The sequence below is a fragment of the Lepisosteus oculatus genome, chromosome 4 (genome assembly GCF_040954835.1).
Source record: "Lepisosteus oculatus isolate fLepOcu1 chromosome 4, fLepOcu1.hap2, whole genome shotgun sequence".
NCBI classification, from domain to species: Eukaryota; Metazoa; Chordata; class Actinopteri; order Semionotiformes; family Lepisosteidae; genus Lepisosteus; species Lepisosteus oculatus.
In genome coordinates this window covers 55106757-55132050 of record NC_090699.1, presented here as the reverse complement: position 1 = coordinate 55132050, position 25294 = coordinate 55106757, and the positions used below count along the sequence as shown (strand labels likewise).

Sequence of the window (25294 nt, the reverse complement as noted above, 5' to 3'; positions counted from 1 at the left end):
ACCCCTCCCGGCACCCCATCTTCATCCTTGTAGTAGCTCCTTACAAGATTGAATGCAGTAATGAGGGATGTTTGGGCAGCCTATCCTCACAGCTAGGCTGACATTCTCTCAGCTAGCTGAGTCATGGCAAATGCCTTCTACACATTTCATCCCTCTTTCTCATTCATTAGATTGTAACTAAACGACTGAAAAGCTGGTTGAGTACTGTATATTTAATTTTAGGAAAACAGAAATCAATTTAATATTCAAGAATAGGAATTTAGCATCTATATATACAATAGTTTCAGATTTTGTCTTGTACAGTATTTTGGGCTTTTTGTGATTCAAATGTGCCATCAAAAACACCCTAAAAGCTTCCTGCAGAGTAGACAGGAAAACTGTTTCTGCAAGGATTTGGCTAGGAAAGCATTTTCGAACTCAAACATAGTGCTAAATCTCAGTGTTTGACTGATCAGTAGTCGATTTTATTGACAATAATTTGCATAGGTGATTAGTGATCTATTTTTTAAGAAAACATTCAAAAACCAAACGATTAGGAAATATGCATAGATACTGTATCACAGGTAGTGATCCATTTTAGTTACTGAAATGATATCTGATATCATCATGTCCTCATACAGAAAATAGAATAAGAAGCACCCCAGTCAGGTGTGACGTCTAGGAGGTGTGAGCAGAGGGCCTCTGACAGGTTGCCTTGCTCTAAGGCCAGCACAATGGAGGCTCACTGTCCTGTCACTCATGCGGGCATTGTGTCTGCCGATAGTTTCAGCAGCAGTACAGGTGGCAGATCTGAAACGATCTCTCAGATGGACCAGTCTGATGTATCGGTACTGCTCTGGTGTGGTCACTCGAGGGTGACTGGATCTTGGACGGTCATCTTTCCTGCCGGTCTGCTGAAACCTTCTCTGCAGTCCGGACACAGTGGAGCGGCTTACTCCATAGTGTCTGGCAATGCTGGCACATGAAATGCCTGCCTTCAGGATACCAATAGCCCTCTCCCTTGCTTCTGTTGACATTCGAGGCATTATGGAATGCACAGAAAACCTGTGTGGCCTTTTTCTCGCAGTGACCTAAGCTTTGAATTAAGGCCTTTTTAAAGGTGACCTGATCAGACATTGTTCCACCTTGACCTCGTGGGGTAAAAGTGCACCTAACAAGCTTTCATGTGTTTGGCACGTTGCAGTGCCTCACTGCACAAGCTGTATTGCTGGTCAGAGGGCTTAAAACAAATTGACAACTTTTTGTGAAAATACATAACCTATTACTATAGTATTCTCATTCCAGAAAATGTTGTTTTTTTCTATCAGTATATATATTTTAAAAAATTATATATACTGATGGAATAAATATACCCTTTTCAAGTACAGAAAAACACTAATACTTGTTTCTTTCATTTTAGCAAAATTTAGATTTAAAGCAGATGGCTTACAGCCTTTGCTTACAGTATTGTGTTAACATTATTTTTAGAAGATTATTCTTAGATAATATATTTTGCCTATTTCCATAGTCCACAGAAACATACCACTGAATGAGTATTCATAGGGTACCTTGTATGTAAAAAGCCTTTAGTAAGCAACATCAAATTATACTCTTAGAATCTCCTGGGTTTGAAATAGTGAGCCTGTACCTTAGAGGAAAGCTACTCCTTTGTGGATGAAATGTTCGATGATACGTTAAGCAGAGGATTCCTGCTTGAAGAATTAAATAAATTCCACTGAGTTGTCTGTTGCTTGGTGCTACTAAGTCACAAGCTTTAAACAGGAATATGAAGAGTAATTCCTGTTGGGGGATGCAGTGACTGTTTTCAGGGTGTGGCAGCCAGTTTACATTTAGTTATAGAGTAACACATTGTTACTACACTCCAGGTCTGTCTGATTGAATGAAGATAGCACTTTGTACAGTTGCACAGAGCACAATCATGCACTTTGACCAAATACATTCCAACACTGGCCAGAATGGCACAAAAATAGGAGGTTGCACTGCTTGTGGTTGTAGCGAACAGCAAACGGTTGAAATATACACGTAAAATTGGACATTTTCAAGTCGTGCACCCTTACACTCCTGACAGTGGCAGAAGACTTCACATAGCCTGCTTCTTAAAAATGATGGTAAGACACTTTTATTCACCTAAAAAGTATCTGCTTCCTGTCTCATGGTATCATATGATGTGCAGTATTGCATCTCACACTTGCCTAGCAACAGTGTACTGTAAATGCACTAAGTCTAATACAAATCTTTATTTAATGCTTTATATTTTGTATTTTAACAAATGGAAACAAGTGACATTTGCGACATTCATGCACATAGAAGGCAGACTGTCTTAAAGTGTAATAAGAATAATAAAAGGAAAAGCATGGAAGCAAAAGATCATATACTGCACATTTATAGGTCTTAATAAATGTTCTAAAAGTGGCTTGATTTCCTGCTACCATTCACATGATGAATTAGAGAGCCTATAGGTGAATACAGGACTTTATAACCACCGTGTGTGTTCATGTGTAGATGTTTTAGCTAAATTCGTATGGAGCACATTGTTATAAAATGAACTTTTTTGCAAATTCAGTCTATGGTAACAACAATGAAGACACTGGTCATCATTAGAGTTGATATTGTGGTGCATTTAGGTACTTTATACAATTACTGTTGCTTTTTTCATGAAGTTGGAAAACAAAGCACAGTACACATTACAGAATTACTCATTCTTTACAATAAAAATATTTGTGGCATGCTACCTGAAAATATTTGATATGCTATGCTGATGCTTGTTCAATAAGCTACCCAAGAGAATTAACCCCTTTTTATTTTGCTTCAAGTGCCTTTTTTTTCTTACACTGTAAATTATATCAGTAGGAACGCAGGGGAACAATTAATTAGTCAACATTCTGGAAGTAAAGAATTGAGTTTGAGCACTCATTGCAAGCTAATATTCAAACAGTCTGCTGACCACTCAGTTTGTTAGGTTATGCAGCAGGAGCCATTAAAAGTTAAAAGTGCTAGCCCTTTTGTTTGCAACACCCAGATGAAGCTGACCTTTAGTTTGACCTATTGGTATAATAAAGCACTGAGGGAGAGCACTGCTGTGATTTTGTCAGAATGATAGGCCTAGGCCTGCTCTATCTTCAATGTCTAGAGGGATCCCAGTGAATCAGGATTCACTGGCATTTTCTCTTTGAGACCAGGATTTTGCTTATGACTTTACAGGAGAAAAAAAAAACTTAACACTGTGCAACATCCAAATGTTATAGAGTTAGCCAGAGAGGAAATATTTCTTTGTCACCCTACTTTTTGCAAAGAAAACTGTCTCTACTTTGAAGGATGCAGTGAGGAGGTATAATTTTCCTCATTTTTTGTGAAATGTTTTTTTTTCTTCAGAAAACTATAGAAGCAGGTCCCTGTGAATGAATCACACTGAACCTTTAAAAGTGAGATCTGTTTCTCCTAGTGCAGTCTCTGTCAGGCTTTCTGTCTATGAGGTACTGTAATTACAGCACAAGGACTGAGGCAATTACCTGTGCTATAATCACCTCCTTAATTTAATACTGTAGATAAGCAGAGTTACAGAAGGTTTTGACAATAATGGATGCAATCAATTTTTTTTAGGAGGAAGCTGTTGAAGTTCCATCTCATTCCAACTGTAGTGTTTATTGCATCAGAGTGACTGAAGCCATAAAGAATGGGGATTCACTGGTTTATGTTGTGAAATCTGAAGAGGTATGAATGCATCAATGGTTTGCATTGAAAACAATTAAGGTGAAAATGTACTCAGGTATATCAGGGTGGTGTGGATAGTATTTTTGTGAAAGATCCCCTGTGTATTTAGCAAGATGATTAAAAGTGTAAATGCCTCATATCAACCTAAAGTGATTTTAACACAATGATAAGTGCCACGACTGTTATGAAACAAGATACTGTAAATGTCATTTTTTGCATTGCTGTAACCTCAGGATCATCATGGCTATTGGTTTATCATTTTAAACTTTTAAATGTAAAGCCATTTTAGCTTTACAAATCTGGCCTTATCTGGTATTATTCTCTTTGTAGATGAGTCATACTGTATACATAAATGTCGCTATTCCTAAAAGAAGTCACCAAAGTATAGATGAAAATGCTCACTTTCTAAATTTTCCATAATACAATTTTACTTTTTTATTAAATATATGTAGGAGCTTTAATTGAGTCTTTTTCAGATTATACTGATTATTCTTTTCCACTTCTTAATGTGCAAAAAAACCCAACTTTAATCAGTTACACCAGTTTGATGCAGACTTCTGATCTGTTTTGAAGTAGGCCTAACCGAGTAAAGTGGCTGTTGAACAGCCTGACAATAGAAACAAAAGAGGGTTGTGGTTTTTAAGGCACAAAAATACTTGTTCGTTTTATTTCTTCAGTTGTCCAGCAACATGCAGTACCAAGTTGACCGAACATATGAAGATTTTGAGTGGCTTCAGCACTGCCTTTTTACCCAGGAAAGTGTCCCTGGTCTTCAAGGGATTATTGTTAGTATCCATTTTATCTTTTTTACCTTTTGCAACCTAACCTTATTGATGAAATTTACTACTTTATTTGCCTTGATCCAGAGAGACAACATAATCTTTTAAAAGAGGACTATGAGACTGTAACTTCTAGTTTATCAGTTTATTTATTCATTATCAGAACACCAGTTATTCCTTATTTTCAATAATGATAACATGTAATTTTACACTCTGTGCATCATCTTTTTCGTAATGTAACATTTTGAACATGTACAGGTATGTACAGTAGTACAAAAAAAACATTTTGTGCTTGGATAGTCTATTGCAGACGTTTTTACCATTTAAAAAAGTTTCAAATGATGAATGCTAGAATGAAATGCCCCCTCTACAATTCTGATTTTGTTCTTAGTTAAAAGTAAAGAGTGATTATTCTGAAATAATTTAAGCACTTTCTTAAAATCTGTATTTCAGTTTCCTCCTCTACCAGCTAAACCGATGACATGTGACCCCAGCTCAGATGCAAGAAGTTTTAAACAGCTAGGTATGTAAAATATATGCATGAAGTTATTGAATGAAGTTATTTTTAGTCATATTCAAATTACAAATACTACCCAAACGGAAGCTTAACATGTGGAAACTGCTTATTACAATGTGGTAAAAAATGTTGTAATTTCTTGTAATTTAATGTAATTCCTTTTCAAATTATTAACAATTCACTGCCCTTTCCCAAGCTTTTCTTTTAATCCTGCAAAAAGGCACCAATAAATCAGAAACATATATTTTAGTTTAATCGTTCAGATGGTGTTCATAAAACCATGGTGAACTCTCTGGAGAATAATACAATAAAAGACTGAAGTTTAAAAATGATATATGCTACCTGCTCCAGAGATTTAAAGTTTGTGAAAATGGATTGCTGTAGTAAGCTTCATTGAGTTATAAGAGTAGCTGTCATGTCTTCTGAGCAGTGTTGACTCGTATTGTGCTCTACATACAATTTGAAACCTATGAATCCTGTTCAAGCAATCCTGCTTTTTCTGTTTTAGTGAATTGTTGAGAATTCCTTCCTTTTTCTGTTTGTTTTTATTTTATTGCTGAAGATGAAATTAAGTGACCAACAAAGTGTGAATAAAAAACAATTTAATCCTGCAGGGAACTTGTTTATGTGATCTGTCACTGAGTATGGAGAAAGGTAAAGTGACTGAGCTGGAGTGCTTCACAACATTATTTTCCAGGGCTTCTAGCCTTGGGAGGAACCTGGCAAACATATTGCAGAGCTCTGGAGAAATACCTCCATCTTGTATCAGGACATTCCATCCTTGTCAAAAATTCAGCATTGCAAAGCTTTCTCACACATAAAGAGGTATGTTTTATCAAAGAGGTTCTTTAAAATATTAACCATTTTAACATTCAATAAGAATCATGAGGTCCAGTAAAATTAGAATGGGGATAAATTGACAGTTTGAATCTGCTTTCATCAGGACCCTTAACAGTTCTGTGTATTCTGTAATTCTAGTGAAGACTGTATAAGAGATGATGGAGTTTTTTTGGATTGCATGTTCTCAAGATAACACTGAATGACAAACTCTTAAAACATACAGTTTGAGCATTGCTTATCAGGTTTGCTTGGACAAGCTGCACTATGAAATATGGGAATATTTTACTATGCCATATATCAGACACAGTATCAACATCAACACTGAAGACTTTATGAAAACACCCGATACTATGTTCTATAGTGAGTTACACATTATTTAAAACCAGGACCCCAGCACTGCAAGACAGCAATGCTAACCAATGCATTACCCTGCACGCCCTCTTGTGTAGTCTTTTCAAAACACATCTAGTCATGCAGTTACTTTATACTAAATATAACACATGCTATATATTTTTTATACAGCATATGGTACAATTTGAAGGCATTTATAAATAGCATGTGAAGTAGAGGAATTCAATGCACATGTAGTACAAGCTGTTAAAGGACGCCTTCACTATATTAAACATGAATCCCTGTCAGCCTCCAGGAAAGCAGATTGTGAAGAAGGGGATCTTTGACAAGCTGAGCCAGGCTGTGGAAGGACTGAGGAAGGAACATCACAAGGTACACGTACATCACTGAGGGAGTAGCACTTTTCATCCCCAGTACAGACAAAGAACGTGAATCGTTTAACATTCAAAATTCTATTGAATACAAATTACAGTAATTACCTCAGTATCATGCTGTTAAAATGGAACGGCTTCTCACTTCAGAAAGCATTTATCATCGGAAACAGAATAGCTCAAGCTCCACAATGGCAGTTCTATTTCAAGAGCTGCATACCTGGTATATAGTTTTGTATGCAGCATTAGACTGTTTAAATGCAAGACAACATTTCCAATATGATTGAATGTAAGCCAGAGAAGGTGTATGGTTTCTCTCTGTTAAAATGTCCAGTATGAAATACATTTATTTTCAAAGTTATATTTCTTGATTTATTCATGTTTTGTAGATCAAATAGATCATTTCTAAGTATAGTATTGTAGTGATAGTGTTAAGTGGTGAGTGCAAAATAATTTTTACCCTGTGACCCTTTCAGGATATTGATGAGTTTTTTCAAAACGAGAGGGACAGTAACGTGAGACTCACTGGACTTACCAAAGCTGCGTCAGAAGTAGGTCTTTGCTTTCAAATTGTGATTATTTTAATGAAGCACCATTGATGTGTGCTAAAATCTTATTTTCTACCTAAATATAATTTTTTGGTTTTATTGTTCATTCCACAGAGGTTCCTTGAAATGGTGGTAGCTGAACAAAGTAAGTACTGTACCCGACAGAGCAAGTCTTTTAATCTTGAAAAACGTTTGTTTTTAAGGACGTTTCCAAATGAGATGAGGTAGTTGTCCATTGTTTTTTACTAGATAACTGGCATGAGGATTTTATCTAGCCATTTCTTGATGTATATTATGATATCTGCTTCAACAAAATGTCTGTGTAGCTTGTATGGACTCCCTCAAATTCTTGAAAGGTTGCCACCTGTTCTCCATTTTAAAAGGACTTCCTTTGGTTTTAATTTGTTTTCTCTGGTTTATGTTTCTCCTTTGGGTTGGTTTTGTCAATACCTTGGAGAATTCTGAATACCTAAATCTGTACTTCTGTAGTATTCTCTTTTGAAGGCTATATAAAAGTTCAGTTCTTCTAGCCTATCAGAGTAGAACATTCCTAAGAACTCAATTGTTATTCTCAGAACTGATTCTACATTAGCAATATTATATTTTGCTTTGTTGTAATACCCATATATATTCTAAAATTCAAATTAAAAGGAAAGCTTGGTTTGGGAAAAAACTTAAAAAATGTAAACATACAATATACAGTATGGAACTGTACAGCAGAAATCAGGAGTACAGCATATTTAGCATATACAATATGTGTAGTTTCTATGATCACCATATTAATATTCAAATAAACATCACAGTATTCATAATTCTAAGCCATTTCTTCTTAACTATGAGATCAGCAATGTTCTAGTATTCAAAATGTGCACTGTTTCCATGGAAGCACACATAAGCATGACTGTTTCATGGTTGTTAAGGATAAAGTGGAGAAAATTTAATACACAGACCAAAGTACACATTACCTGGTTCATATTATAGGTTTTCCATCTGTGTTTGTAAAATATACAGGCTGATGTACATAGTGGAACTAAGCTTCACACAAACATACAGTAACTGCAGATACATTAGTTTTCATGTGGATGTAATAAATTGACAACATTTAGCCTCTCTGCATTAAATTTACTCAATGTATTTTTTTTTCACAATTAGAATGAGCTTGGAAAGTAAATATTGTAGGCCTGTTATATTTTCGAATGTTGTAAACAAATTAAATTGATCTACCATTGGCTGATTTCTCTTTTTTCGAGTTGGAGGAATCAAACACTGTCTATGACTCTTGCAATTTATCCAGGGCTTATCTAGGAATCTAGAAAGAATTTTCATTAGCTATCCAACAAACAGAAACCCCGCTGTGAATAACCATATTTGATAAAGGCAGAGCACAGAGTCTATGCATGAACAATGACAAAGGCAAAAGAGCACATTTCAGGATATTGCGATTTATTATATTTGAGATTCTCATGAAAAAGCTGGAGGTGTCTAGTGACAATAGTGGCTGTCATCCTAAGAAGGTATCAGCATGAGCTATCACTGTAGATTTCAATGTTTGTCATTGCTGCCTTCTTGATCTTGATCAGAAGTACCTTTATATGTTTTTCTGACAGGTTATGATTATATCACTCTTCTTACCACTGCGGCTCTGTTGCATAAATGGGAACAACTATCTCTGGAAAAAAAAGCATTATTGTGAATTAAGACTGGTTGACTCAGACAATCATTTCTCCTAATAATAAGTTTGGCAGAGATAAGCATGGTTTGAGCTTTGGGAATTCATGCAGAGAGACTAGTGTTGACATCACCTTATAGTGTACTATATATAAAATCACTGTGATAGACTTGGCCTTCACAGTTCAAAACCAATGAAAAAGTTCATAACCGTTTGGGACAATTGGGCTTCCTGGCTGTTAGGGAGTCTAACAGTAAGAACCAATTGGCAGCATGACAGGAAGCATGCAGTGCACCTTCTTAAGAATTCTCACCATTTCTTGGATTGAATAAAAGTGGAGTAAAAGCAATTGCAAGGAACCAAAAAGAGATATGATGCTCGAAACTACAAGGCTTTTTTTTTCTTTTAACCTTGTTTCAACAGAAATAATGGTCGCTTGTGGACATTTCTCCACATCTCTGCAGCTGGGGATCGGGCAGGAAGATGATTCCACAGCCTGTCGTATTTCAAAGTAAACTGCTCTATTACACTAACAAGAACCACAAGGGAGGTCTTTTAATGTTCATTGATTAAGCCTTAAATATAAATATGGAAGATGTATGCTCACCTTGTAAAGGATTTTATTAATGTTATTATATTTATATATATATATCTGTATTTATATTCAAATATAATCTATAAAGTTGCACACAATTGTTTTAATTGTTTTGTACAATTTTTAGTTTTATTTACTTTTAGGTATGATTGAATAAATTCCAAGGCCGATTTTTGAGAAATGTAAACATTGTTGTAAAACAATATCAAACGCCAGGGTTGTATCCATAGTAAGGTGTCTCACAGCCATCAGTTTATCTCCCTATTCTTTCAGGATATGTCTAAAGCTGTCAGAAGTGATAGATACAGTAAAGGTAAGAAGTCACCTATTTATTTTAGCAGTAAACAGCCAACCACCAGATATACCCAAATAAAAGAATCCAGCTTCAGACCATGATTAACTATAAAATGTGTGGAACATTGGCCTCTTATTTTTCATGTATTATGATGTTTAACTAGTAGTGAAAACTACACTTCTGATTTTATCCACTTCAAGTACACGAACTCAGCAACTGGAAAATTCATCTCAGACTGTTACTCTACCAGTGTCTCAGTGCTAATTTGACTCAGATATTTGAAAGGAAATATTTCCTTTAGTAGGTAGCTGCATCAGCATGCATAGGCTGCAAAGGAACAAGTAAAGATTTATGCCATGCTGAAAAGAGAAGAAAATAACATTTCAGCTGTGGAAACATGTTTTTTTCTTCTCTTTTCAGCATGGAACAAACCTTTATATGTTACAATATTTTTTTCTCAGGGGGTTTTTCTGTTTTTTCATGTTTATAAATATATTAATATTTTTACCTATTAAAGCAGATGGCACAGTACTGGTGCCTCACAGTACTGGAGCCCTAAGTTCAATTCTGGTCTTGGGGTGCTATCTACAGTATGTGGAGCACTTAAGGTTATTATGTTTCAAATACTGTACAGCATACAGTATGTTCTCCTCTTGTCCTCTGGGTGCTCTAGTTTTCTTCCACAGCTCAAGGACATAGAGGTATAGTAGGTTAATTATCTTCTGGGTTGGCCCTGGTGTGAGTGTGTGTTTTTGTGCCTGTATTTGACAGCCCTGTGATGGACTGGTGTTCCATCCAGGTTGTACCCTGCTTTTTGCCCATTGCTTGCTGGGATAGGATGAAGTGGTAAGAAAATGGATGGACAGAAATTAAAGTTTAACACCTGTGGCAATTTTACATGTTATAATTAATAAACATTCTGTCTTGGAGAATTTTGTGTTAGGAAATGTGTTTCATTCGTTGTTATACCAGAAGAATTCTGAAATGAGAAAGGAGAGTTATGGTATTTGGTCTCTGTATGCATCTGTTCTGTGCTTAATTGTTATGCTCATGGATATTGTTTGATTTCAGCTGTTTGACATAAAAGCCATTGAATATTGTTTTCTAAATTATAAAGATGTGTATAAACAAATAAAATGAACAGATAAACAGATAAAATGTGGATAAAGGCACTTACTGCTATTATCTATCAAATACAGCATTTGTAATGAACATACAAATAGAGTGATTCAGTTTATCATTAAACCCTTATATTTCACCTACTGTACATTTACAGGATTCTTTTCTTATACAGTATGACAGTACAGTACATGATCTGAAAAGCAATGCAAATTAACTAACCATTAAAACTTTAGTGTCCTTATATTACAAGAAGATTAATCTAATTCAGGAGAAAATCATTTTCACTGGCAATTTTATTGGAGCATAAAAATCATGCACTATAATGCATCTGATCTTCTAGGAACTAGAGGGAATGTTTTAATGAGGCAATTACAAGAGGCGTATTTATGAGCTATGCTAATGATACATAATTAGAATATGGCTAATTAGAGAATGGAACCTAAAATATGGTTTTAAAGTGGACTATCAGACCTAAATAGGCTAAGCAATGCTTAAAAAAGCACAACAGAATGTTAATGGTTGTCAGTTACATTTAAATATGATTATAAGCTACAACTGTACCCTCCAAAAGAAGCATGAATTTAAATTACATATGAATACATCAGAATTGTTATTGCTATTTTCAAATTCTTACTCCAAAGGCAAGCACTCCAAAGGCAAGAGAAGTGGTCTATTTAAAATCCTGCTGTAGATTTATGATTCCACTTTGTCATATTTAGAGCTGAAAAGAAGGCACATTGTCTGTAAACACATATTAAATGTAGTTAAAGAGATTTGGTGAAGTTTCAGCAAGCTCATATCAATGTCGTAGACACTCAGAGTGTTGCTTGGGCAATCTGTTGATTTCTTCTCTATAATAACAGTCAACAAAAAAATAAAACTTCCAATCAAGCAAGACTGGGATAAGTTGAGATGCGTTTCTTTGAGCATTTCTTAGAAAGGTTTGTAGGTTTGTGCATAATGTTTTGGCTGTTGAAAATGTAGTACAGCATATTATAATACATTGTAGTAAAATCAGACCATTCCGCGAAATCAGCTTTTTATTTTGATTGTGTATTTGTCTTTTATTAGGAAAAATATGTAAGTGTTGCAGAAAATAATCGCAACACAATAGGCCTCTATCTGGACCTGTATTCTCGCTATCAAGAAGCTGAAAAGGTAAACTTGCTTTTCCTGGAGCATGATTTATATGTCAAAAGAAAAAGAATATGAGTTCCCTAGTTAGGAAATGTTAATATATTAAGCCCTGCTCTTTACATTTTTGTAAATTTGTCAATTGTGTTTGTTTCAAAGTCACAAATGTACAGTATATAATTTATGAATAAAAGTACTACATACATTTATAAAGCAGGGGTTTAAGACAGATATACTATTCAAGGCTTTTGCAGGACTTCTGTATTACTATCTCCATCTTTCTATCTTCTTTCTTATCATCTTTCTCATCTACTGTATAAGGCTCTGTGTGGCTTGTCTCCTCAGTACCTGTTTGAGTTACTATCATCCTACTCCCCACCTCGCAAGCTTCACTCATCTAATTTTGGTCTCCTATCTTTCCCAAAAGCCCATTTACACTCTATGGATGACAGGGTATTCTGCTACACCCAATCCTCTGGAATTCTATCACTAAACATATTAGAGAGTCACCTATAGTACCTTGAACTCTTCCAAATCTAGACTCAAAACCTTCTTTAGAAGTGATGTTATTGAAGTGATTCGGTGTGCCTCTTTGCTTCCCTACTGTATTCCATACCTGCATCTACTATCTCCTCTAAATGTTTAATTTTTGTTGTTGTGTAAAGTGCTTTGAATTAAAAACATTGTATTAAAATAAAGTTAATTATTATTATCCAACAGATGCAGTGCTTAAAATATTTTGTTTATTGTGAATCGATACTTTGATATATATTTCTAACTCTTGTGTGTACATGTACAGTAACATTAGATTGGAAACAAGGAGGAATTCTAAGATGTATTGTATGGAACTGATAAACACCTGAAATTGCACTTTCATTAATCACACATGTACTGTATTTGACACCTTAACCTTTAACTGTCAAGCATATTCCATGAAGTGATAGATTCTTAATATTGATTGATTATTTCTGAATTCCTGTTTATCTGTCTTTGTGTTTTGGACAGGAGATGCTATTCAGGAGAACCTGTAAACTTGTTGAGGTTGAAAACGTAAATAAAAGTCTTGTGAAGGTCAAAAGCACTAAGAAGGCAATAGTAAGTGATTATATAATTAAATAATATAAATCCATTAACAGTCAGTTATTTGATTTAAAGAAAGTTTAATTCCTGCTAAAATAAACCTATTATTATTTGTACATATTCAAGGCCTTAATGCTCATATGGGTTTCTGACTAAATGACAAAATAAAATTAAATCAAAAAGAAGAATTTATAAGCGACAAATAAAATTAATTTCAAATTAATAAATGGGCTGATTCGCTGAAACATGAATTTCTGTTGATAATGAAATTAAAATAAGAATAAACAGTCATCTCCACAATTATCATTGTCATTTGGTTCACATTGTATTGTACAAATTGTATTTCATTCTAGGCTAAATGTGTTTTTAATGAGTTTTTGCTATGAAGCAAGTTGCTAATATAGTTTAAGTATGCTGTAGGTGGCAGCACAGGGATTATCAATGCACCTAGCTGCTGCATAGAGCTTTGTGCTGGGTATTCAAACTCAATAATGGTGATAAAGCATTCAAACACACAAACACACAAAAACAATGAATGCTGAATATGTAAGTACTATGAATATCTTAAGATATTCCTGAAAGCAAAAAAAAAAAAATATTATGAAATCATGCACTTAATATTTTAATTATTTTGTTGCATTTTTATAGTTAAAAAATATTGTACAAGTTCCTTACGTACTGTTTTTATATTTTGTTTTTTGGGGTTAGACCAAGCATTGATGAATGCATTTCAAACCATAATGAAAGTACAATGTACACAGTAACTTGTAAAACCTTCAATTTTACATCACAAAATATATTAAATTTTCAGGTCTGCACAGTGCCACATTCTGTAATCCAGAATGAGGCACCAAAACCTCAGATGATGTGAAGCAGCCTTATCAGCCTTATAAAGAAGCAGGCTTGTGCGCTTTCAATCCAATAGAAATATTGCTCTCGATTTGGAAATGATCTTGCCAACAAAAAAAAACGACTTACAATACTTGTTAATTCTGCATGTCGATCACGTTGAAACATTTCTTCAGTGGAATATCTGCTGCACAACCTGTACTTATTTGCCTGTGCATCACATTAGTTATTACAGTGACTAGTGAGCAGGAAGGGGCCGCTTCACATCACAATTCGTGGGAACTAGAGCGCATGTTTGCAACAACATGGCAACCTACAGTACTTTCACAAAGTTCACTGTTTTGTTCTTAATTCAAAATTTGTGATTTTTTTTTCTATACTGTAATCGATTTTATTTTGTTACCGAGATTTAACAACTCCTCTGAGCAATTGGACTGGAAGGGGACTGCAGTTTCCCTTTAAGGGTTGAGATCAGTCTCTTAAGTGCTCAATGACCTGGAAGTTCTGTAGTCCCAGTCTATGAAGATGGAAACTCTCTTATGGCACAGTTGCTTCTTTTCATGCATCTGTTCATTCTATCCTATCCTGGCTCTGTTTCTGTGTGATCTTTTATCTGATCTTGGGCCTTCTTTGCCTATAGCCCTGTGGAGGCTGGCTTATTGATTTAACTGCAACTGGTCTAGTCCTAGTCCTAGCCTTGACATACTGTAGCCATTCAAACACTCAAAGAAAGCAACACTATTAATTTATAGAATAGGGTACTTTTATGCAGAATTTAATTATTTGGATAATCCCAAACTGCAATAAAATACTATTGCAAGTTAACTGGCAAGGACCTTTAAATACTCATTTCAGAAGTATAACTTGCCAGCAGATGTCAGCAAATTCTTCTTGATTCTAGAATACAATCTGGAGGCATTCACTGAATTGATCCATCAAAACTTAATATTTAAGGCTGAAAGCAGGTTTTCTCAATTACTGTAGGTCTAGTACTTACAGTACTTTCTTAGAAGAACTAAACAATTCTATCTTGATGCTTGCTGCTGAAATAAGTATGGTTTGGGAGCCATCCATAATTTAAACACATTTAAGATTCGAATGAATTATCAATCTTTATGTAAAATATTTCATGCTAGGCCAGTCTTCTTGCAAATCAAAAATGAACATTACATGCACTAGTAATGGTTACTATGGTGGAATGAGTGCTTTATCATTATTTCTTTCTAATATTATGAAGATACAGTAGTTAGAAGTAAGCCTACATATGTGTTGACTGGAAATAGAAAAATCACTAACATGACTTACTAGCTGTATTTTAGTAAAGGAAACCTGAAGGTGTACCATGTACTGTATGCTCTTATTTCTTTAATTATCAATAATATGAGAACTACATGCTTTCTCACATTTAAGTTACATTTTATACTTCTTATGTATTCTGTCTTCAGACTAATTCAAAATGGTTAAAAAATAACATGAAATCTGTGTTTTCAGTCCTGAATTCTAAATAGCTTTTATTGCGATTTAGATGGAAGAAATTAAAAAGGCTACTGACAGAGAATTTCTTGAGATTTCTGGAATGGCCAAATGTGAGGTAAGTGAGTATTTGACTGTAGACTACATTTCAAGACTAAGTTATTTTTTCTCAGTATCTGCTAAACAGCTTTTATGCACACTAAGACATCATGCAGATTGATCTGCTAAACAACATAGTGTAACTGCTTTAACAGCTACTCCAGATAAATAAATACATTTATCGTAGTGTGGGATGGCCATGTGTAGTCTGGACAGTTAAATATAGGATACTTGTTAATATGATCAAGGGGAGGAAACTTGAGTTTTGCCTATACAGTAAGTAGCCAGAAACCTATAGATTTCCTGTGTAGAGAAGAGTAATAACCAAGAAAATAAAATATACTGTACCAGAAAACAAATATGAAACATTATTTCATTAAAAGTGATAATTAGACACAAAGACATACACACACAAACATTCCCTTGAAACTGTGCCTGTGGCAGAGTGCCTTTGAAATCTTTTAACTCAAAGGCTCTGCAGTAATTTTTGATGCAGACTGATAATTAGTCCTGCTAATTTAATAATGCTTTAGCTTTGCTCTAATAATTTTCTTGTCCTGTCTTGTAATTAACAGATTCAGAACTATCACAGAGAACGGGTTCTGGCCTTCCAGCAGTCCCTGATTGGCCTCTGCGTGCGCCAGCTGAAGACTGCCAGGGAGAGTTATGCTGTGCTCTCTCAGCAGCTCTCACACTTCAGAGAGCTCTATGGAGAGTGACTACTATCACACTCAAACTTCACTCTGCCAGTTCCAAAGAAATGTACTTTAACCAGAGGGTTATTTTGAGATCCAAACTCCTGCCTCCTTCCTCCTTCCCCCTTCCCTGATATTTTAACATTCCCCTTGTGTTTCTTCACTTCTGAGTTCATTGCCCATAAAACTAAAATCACTCTGGCACTGCCTGCAGTTTGGGCACAAATCCCAGCAGACACCCTGAGAGGCTTCCTTGACAGCTCGAAAAGCTTGTTTCAGCTGGTACTACAACAGCTAAGTAACTAAGCAATTTTACTGAAATTAGGAGAGTTTCTGTAGGTGACTAACGCCTACTAGAGACTGTGATGAGACCACCTCCCTTTCTCTCTCTGTTTTTAACTTAATATCTGACCAGGCTTCACCATGGACCTTCATAGGTTAAAGAAAAACAGATTAGTGTGCAGTGCCCCTCTTCTTCTCTGCATGCTATAAACTGCTTTTATGACTTGGAGGAGAAATTTCTGATTATGATGGGATCAGGGGAGACAGAGATATCAGTTTATATAAATTGATTGTAATATCTTTCAGTTCTCTTTGTGTTGCTGTGCTTATGCGTGGAATTCATTACCCTTTCTTAAGGTTTTAGCACATTTTCCGGGTATTGTACATGGATACATGATTTCCAATGGTCCCTCTGCACCAGTTGTTTTACTGTAGAGTATGCTTGATTTCTTACTCTAGAGAAAATAAGGTGTATGTACTACTCAAACAGCTGAGATAGGCTGGGATGTAACAAAGGCATTTTTTAAATTATGTGTGCTGAATTGTACCAAATATATTTGTAATATAATTACAAATAATTATTTTTCATAATATGAAACTTTTGTATTATGACAGAATTTTCCATTTCTGCTAGACATGCTTTACTATAAGCACCATAATCACATTCCTGCTAATCGTATCCACGATGTACATTAACTGAATCCTTTTTGGACATTTTGACCAGTTTGGAAGTGTGAACTTACAGTTCACTGTAGTGTATCTAAATTTCTCACAGTCTACAATCTATTGCAGAATCATTGGCCTTCATCACCCTGTTTTTCTACATGGAGTGCTCTCTTCAAATATTCCACTTTCCTGCACTTAGTGGCTGAAAGAGTTTCTGTATTTTTGTAGCTAGAAAAAGCATCTTGCATGAATTCACACAATTATCATTTTTCCTGTTGACAAAACATTAATTCTCCTTTTTGCATGCCTTTCTTTCTGATGTATATTCTTAATAATGTTGCAATTGCTTTGTGTATTTGATTAAGTCACAAATTATAAAATAGTAAAAAATCCGAGGTGGACAGTTCTTGTGCAAGTTAATCGATCACAATCTGGGCCGTTTATTCTTCCTTCCCATGTAATATAATTCTTGGTATTCTTTGGACTCTCATTTTAGGTTTCTTTTCACTTAATTACAATAGGTGTTTTCTTTATTTGATTGTTATTGCTTTTCCCAGTCACTTCTCTAATTGTTTAACAACACACTGAACTTCATTTAATGAAAGCAAAACAGTATTGAAGGAAGCTGGCTTCCAGACCTCTGTTGACATTGATGAAAGCCTATATTTTCCGTTTTAAAATAAACACATTTGCACTCCACTTTCTCTTTAACTCTCAGTGTAGAACACAAGACAGGGATTTCTACTTTGAATTTCCAGATGACTTCAAGAATTCAATTTAAAAATACTTGTTTTGCTAGATGAATAAATATATACTGCACAGTGCAAGTAACCTGTCTTTGGCAAACTTCAGTATTTCTGTTAAACCTGCAACACTACAGCCCTATGCTGATCAGATCTAAAATGTAGAGAATAAGTCCAACAAGATAATTGCTATTTATGGAAGATAGAAGGATTGTCAGAACACACCGGAGAGTTTGAAACTTCTACTGAATAATAATGTCAATAATTGTTTGCAGTCATTGATTATATGGTGTTTCTAATAAAGGTATCTTGGGGAGAAATAAGGATTGACGCATATTAGGTCTTGACTAATATGTCATACATCCTGTTGTTCCCATAAAGAGAAGGTATTGTATGATCACAGGAATAAATCCATGCTTTATTTATTTGGAATCAAGAATATTTCTCTCCTCAATTCCCATGTAATGCTAAAATCTTTATCTACAATTTAATTGTTACCCATTTATAGAGACCATATAAATAAATGTATACACACTGATTTCACACAGTGAATGTTGATTGAATGGAAAACCTTCTGTTGTTGTCTTACTATACCTCTTGTCAATATTGTGCATTTTCAGGTTTGTTACTGTAGGTAGTCATGAACATTTTTTTAACTAAATCACCTAATTTGTAGTTGTTTTTTCATTCAGATGCCATTGTCCAAATTAACCTATATAAAATAATTTCAATTTGTAAAATTTCACAGGTACTTGTAACTCATCAGCCTTAAGATCCTGATCTTCTCTGTTTTAATGTATTATTTTTCTTAAATAAAATCTGTTTTTTAGGAGTGGTACCTACTATGGCCTTGATTGGCTTCAATGTTTTAAAAGGTCCTTAAAATTCCCCTGAGAGTAGTCATGTGTATATTTAAGAGATGTGCTTGTGTAAGAAACACCTTAAAAAGTAACTATTGAGACAGTTTCTTGGTCAGCTGCAGTTTGGACGGCAGATGTGTGCGGTTCATCTGTCAATGTCCTTTCCGAGAGCCACCTCTGCATTCTGAGCAGGGCACCTTCTCAGTATCAGCAATCCACTTCTCGTCTTTTTCTGCCTCACTTAGACAAATTAAACAACAGTCAGCTTAAAAAAAAAAAAACATTTACTTCCATTCAGTGTTTTAAAACATTTGTACCTCTTTGATAATTCAAAAACAATAAAAACATTTACAGTTCTGCAGTCAGCCAGTTTACAGGTTTTCTAAACAATAGGGATGGAGGCATGGTCGTTAATATTGCTGGCTCACAACACTGGGGCCCTGGGTTCAATTCCTGGGGTGTTCTCTGTGTGGAGTTTGTATGTTCTCTCCATATTTGCATGGGTTTCCTCTAGGGGCTCTGGTTTCCTCTCACAGTCCAAAGACATAGCGGTAGATTAATTGGCTTCTGGGAAAATGGGCCCTGGTGTGAGTGTGTGTGTTTGTCTGTGTCTGCCCTGTGATGGACTGGCCTCCCTTTCAGGGTGCTTCCTGCCTTGTTCTGTTGCGATAGTCTCTGGCTTCCCCACGACCCTGTGTTGGATAAATTAGTAAGAAAATAAAGGAATGGATGGGAAAATTAACATTTATGTTACTGTTGTTACTGTATGTTCTGTTGTTTTACATTGCTGTGTACAAATTCAGTTAATTAATTCATCATAACCTGGAATAGATTAACAGGCACATCAATAGTGTTTTTATAACAAAAATTGAGTGTTTAATATTGCGTTTATCATCAAAATTAAACATTTTCTTATTAATAAGCGTTTTATGGACTGACAGTTTAGTGTCTGTAGCTCTTTGTTATGCATTTATATAGCATCATTAACAACCAGTGTTTCTGGTTACTATACCTCAGGATATGTTAGAAAGGCTTGATAGAAAGACTTGTTTTTTTGTTTCTAAAATGTAGGAGAAAGTAATCATCTTCAAATTTTATATTTTTTCATGATCAAGAAAAAATTAAAGGCAAGAAACAGCAAATATTTACATGGTAATGATCTTTACATGGGTAATGGTACTGTATAACTTGTGCATATGTGAGTGGCAGAAAACCTTAAGTGGAAATAAATAAAATAAATAAATAATACATTTATTTAATAATACAATAAATAAATTAATACATTTTAATACTTAAAATTCAAGTCTCTAAAAATTTAAATCTTACATTTCTGATTGTAAGTTTACAAGTTGTGCTACATCGGATGTGCAAAAGTCATGGAACTAGAATTAGAAGTTACCATATACAGAACGTTTGTTATGAACATTGATCATTTACTCATTCTTTACTTTTTCTACTGCTGACAACAGAAACTGTTATTCATACAGGTTAGTGTGGTTCACAAGAAATTAATCTTGTCACTTACATCTTTAATTCATGTTGATCTAAATATTCCAGTATGTGATCACAACAACTCAAGATAAACCATTAATTAGAAACCAATATGAAGTGTGGTACAGTATTCACTAATCCTTTACCAGTCAAATCGATTTGACTCATTGTCAGACATTTGTTGTCATGAACATTGAATTTGTTTCTCTCAAACCATTCATAAAGCTGAAAGAATACATTTTGTTCCACAAATAACATAGTCTTCAGGATGTTGGTTTGAAACAAACAGCTAAAGTTTCAGTTGAAACTCATTGAGGAATTAATTTTAAATAAATTGGTTAAGATGTTTGCATAGTGGTCTGTTAGGCTGTAATTATTATGACAAAACATCAAAAGGAGATTTTACCAATTTCAATTTCACAAAACTGTGAGATGAGGTGATTTAAGTTTTTTCTACATTTATCACTTGGTGTTACTGAACTTAATTTGGAACTGAACTGAAGAAAGCAACATCAGACATCACTAACATATCAATTCAGAAAGCCTTGTGACTGTCAGTGACTGACAGGTCAGTTAAAAATACACTGATAGAAAGCACATTTTAGGTCTAAAGAATCTACTCAACCAAAGAAACAGAAAGCTAATTTCATGTCATGTGAGAACACCACTAATCAGTACTGTACTTTATCTGTGGCAGCAGTTTGGAGTTTTGGTTATGGCTCTGAACGTACAGTATAATCCGAAAACTGATTCAAATTCTAGGCAGGGTGCTGAGCAAAGTACTTCACCAAGATCACTGCAGTAAAATACCCAGCAGTATAAATGAGTACAAATACAAGTCTCTTTCGATAAAATCATCAGCCAAGTACAGTATATTAATATATATATATAGAAAACCCAGCTGTTATGAGCTTTGCCAGTTATTTTGCTAGAGTTTGCCTGTGATCATAATTGATTTTGTTGTTTATGTTACTGCTGCCATCCTTGGTTAGGTCTCTCTTGCCAAACAGTTTTTAATTTCAATGTGACTTTCAAAATAAAGATTAAGCAGACAATAAAACATTACTTGCTTTCCATTTTCTGATGATATTGTGTAATCATATCAACCACAAAGATATTCAGAGGTGATTTTATTAGTAGTTTCCTGTTAAAACGAATACTGTAGGTTCCAAACAATGGGAAAGTCATACACTGTATGATTTTATAAATAAGATCTGAAAGAAAAATGTGATACAAATTATTTTGCATTTTAATTTCCAGATCCAGGTACTTTCGCTGACCTCCTTCATCTAATTCTTCAAGCTAATCTCATAATTACCTAACTCTTCATTAAAATAATCATAATTTATGAATCAGCTTACTGTAAGAATTAAGTCACAATTTATTAGAAAACTCTTTGCTAGCCCTTTGCAAGAATATTGACTCTTAATCAAATTTCATTTTCCTAAATACAATTATTGTTAAACCCATTTCACCTTTTATACAATTTTTGGAAAAGCCCGTTTACAGTATATCACAGCTCTCTGGGCATACACGTGGGGAAAAATGGACAGAGAAACCTGATTGAAAGTATTAGTCTTGGTTAAAACCTAAATAGAAGCCAATGTTACTGAATTAAACCTAGGCTACTGATGAAATGACTAACGATGTGGTCTACAAACAGAACGGGCTCTCCTAAGTGGATAACTGGATAAAGGCAGATTCCAGTTTATGTCTCACCCATACAACATCTGAGCAACAAGACAGCTATCTGGTCAGCGCTCCATCATTCAGGAGTGCTGACTCTGTGCCACCTTTCTTCCTTGCCAGTTAAGAAAGATTGAACATGTGCAGAAGTCTGTGGAATTACAAAGCTCTTTCCAGCAGGAGTTTTAATGTGCAATACACTTCAGGTTTATCTTTTCCAATAAAGCCTCTTTGTAGTTGTAGAGCATGACAAGAATGCGTTTGTATTCAGCTTGATCAGCTTCAGGACTTTAAAGGATCAACAATAACAACAACAAAATCGAATAAACCTGCCTATCAGTGCTAGTGTTCATTTATAAATTTGGTTCCCTGAAGGTCCTTTTTAGCCTTGGTTGTAAGCTCATACTCAGAGAGCTGTCGGGATAGTATGCTTTTAGTAATTGATGGGAACAGGCAGTCAGAAACCAGCTTCAAGTGACTCATAAGGTTTAAAGTGATAGGAAATGTTTTTTTGTTGCCCTAAAATGAACATGAACTACTGTTTGATCAAAATGTAACAAAGACTTCTTCCCTATAGTCACCGTTTACTCAAAGGATCTTTTCATGACAATCTTGACATTCAAGGAGGAACTTTTTCATTAACAAAATGGAGAGAAGGTGTTTCTATCTGAGCTTTTCAGCTTTCCTAGTTGGTACAAAAATGTTTGGACACCCAGAAAAAGTATCCTACTCCAGCGTGTGTAGTTACAGGGAGATCTTCATAAGGGACAAGGGAGACTAAGAACATCACAGGGATAAATCTGAGAATGCTAACATGGTCATAAAATAAATCAGTATACCAACATTAGGCTAATCTGTTATTAATGAGTCATACTGTATGAAATTTATACTTCAAAAACACTTTTTTATATAACACTCTTCAAATGTCCACAAATCTGCAAAACTGGCCGGATTAATAGTTATGAGAAGCTTTTGACTGTAATACTGGAACAATAAAATGATCATAAAGTTGGTCTTCCAGAGCCTTTGAAGTACAGTACTTCCTCAACAGATTTGCCACAAAATGACTAACACTCAGAAAAATCTTGACATTTTAGCAGAATAAATTAAAATGTAAAAAAAAAGAGGTTTTCAAATTTAATATGATTTCAGAACTGCAAACTGATAAAGCATCTGAATACAGTACATAACACAATTCTCACAGTTAAACACAAACTACCCTCACAGGTTTGAAAAGTTTAGAGTGCTGTAACACCACTGTTTTCTTAGTTTTGAGCCATCAGTCCATGGTAATTCTGTAATTCTGAGTATCTGTTAAAAGATGGTTTGTCTTATGCAAATGTGATTAAATGAAGGGTATACAGAATGATTCTGTGTGCAAAGAGAAATTCACCAACTATGGTGAGACTATGTGTCAGCTCACAGAAACAAATGCAGGTGTGGTTCAATCAGCATGGTGCCAGTCTTGCAGGTCAGAGACGAACGGTGATTCAAGCTCTTACTTCTCCGATATATAGAATATTTGCTTTTGCTACTGTTAATTGAAAATGAAGTGAATCTGAATCCTTGATCCATATACAGACTTTAGTAGTGGAATCAAGAGGGATGTGCGTGGCCAAAATCAAGTGTAGAAGAAAACATGGAAGCACATCAATGTAAGAAAATCTAATTTTAGAAGAAGAAGTCTGTGATCCCGCAGTTAAATGACAGACTATTAACAATATATCTGGTATTCTTCACAAAATTGCTGAGAGTTCAGTAAATGCAGGGTATTTGCTTTTTCTGTTGCAGCTGTTTTTCTAAATCCAGAGGTCAAGACAAGGAGAGGAAAACTGAAATGAAATATTAGCATTGTAGCAGATGAAGCTCTAGGTTCGAACTTGTTTCAGACCACAGGAGAAATGCAACACATGAATGAATTCCTATTTCAAAAACACAGCACAGCTTGGCACCTTCATCGGTCTCACTTGGTGGACAGGGCAGTGTAGACTGACAGGCAACATTCTGGTCACGACCGATGTATGTTCACACAGCCATGAGAGATAGCTCTCACTGTCTCATTGTAGCTGCTGGCATCATGTCATTTGCAATAAAGTATGAAGTGAATGGAAAGGGATAAAACGTCTGGTGTGTGATGGGAGCACCTAGAAAGCTATCCATTTTGTTCATTCACATACTATTTTTTACTCAAAAGCTTAGAGGGTTGCGTGCAAATGTTCTCATTTAGTTCAGTGCAAGAATGAAATGACTTGACAAGACCAATGTATCTATTTTCTACGAAAAAGAAATATCTAATCAAAATCACTTTACCTTCACGCAATGTTACTCATCAAAACATAAAATAACGAAGGGACCAAAATTTCCATCAAACGATTTCTTAAGGGATTAGACAGCATCAGTTTCTCGCACACAAGACAGAGACAGGTGGTTAGGGTATTATTTCTTGACTCCCATAATCCTCTGTGTAAAGAAATATTTCCTGTTTTCTGTTCTGAATGCACCTAAATTCAATTTCCACTTGTGTCTTCTGGTTCTTATATTATTGCTTTCCTTATATAAGGCCCTTGAGTTGACAAGATGATTTTGATTACCTGAAACAATATATTAATTTCTGTTCAAAGCTTAAAGATTCAGTTTTCTTAATCAGTCTGTGTATGACAACTAATGCAATAGGTGAGATAGTGTAACTACAGACTAGTAAAAATATGACAGAGCAAATGTTGCCATGCAATCTTTTTTTAGCTAATTCTTGGATTGGTTCCATATTGGGAATTGCTAACATTTGCACTGTTTACAAAATTCTTTCTCAGCACCTGCGGTATTCACATAGGAAAAAAACAGTGATACCCTTGAGTGGCTTTGACTGCTGCCTAAGCAGTAATTTGCACTCATTTAATTATTGAGAGAACTGATTGGGTACCGGTGACGAGGAGATTCAGCCTGTTGAAAATGGTGAAAATCAAGAAAGTCTCAGAGAGGAATCAATGTATCCTCTTATAAAGAAAGTAATCCTTTTGTACCATTAGTTACGCCTCAAATAGACTTGCCAGTAGTAGACCCAAGCTCTCTTCAGCGATGAATCAAGAGTTTTTGTAGACCACGCTGACAGATGAAAATGAATATGGTGTTGATGTATAGAACTCTAAGTCAATCCTTATGTTCACCAATCAGTCTACAGGGAGGTTTAATTGTGTTGTTCTGGGGAGAAATATCAGAAGCTACAGAAATCCTCTTGAGCTGACAATAATTGATAGTAACTGATAGAAACTTGACAGCACGTCACTACATTGATCAAGGTCTGGGACCTCACTTGCTGGCTTTCCTGTAGGCTTATTATGATGTGACATTCCAGGTAGACAACACAAATCCTCATACTATGTTTTCTTGTAAGATTTAAAAGTCTATTTTAAGATCTTCAGGACATCTACTGAATTAACA

At 35.0% G+C, this 25294-nt stretch overlaps 1 protein-coding gene across 1 annotated transcript; it reads left to right on the top strand.

The window, feature by feature from the left end:
* Window positions 1–1923: 1923 nt before the first annotated feature.
* On the top strand, window positions 1924–18362 carry LOC102699080 (sorting nexin-6). The gene is made up of 14 exons (XM_015347316.2): window positions 1924–2108; window positions 3601–3711; window positions 4389–4496; window positions 4944–5013; window positions 5705–5832; window positions 6487–6570; window positions 7046–7120; window positions 7232–7262; window positions 9210–9297; window positions 9655–9694; window positions 11870–11956; window positions 12938–13027; window positions 15387–15452; window positions 16009–18362. Exons 1-14 carry the CDS (start codon window positions 2103–2105, stop codon window positions 16150–16152), a joined length of 1128 nt encoding a protein of 375 aa, XP_015202802.2. The 5' UTR covers window positions 1924–2102; the 3' UTR covers window positions 16153–18362.
* The last annotated feature ends 6932 nt before the right edge of the window (window positions 18363–25294 follow it).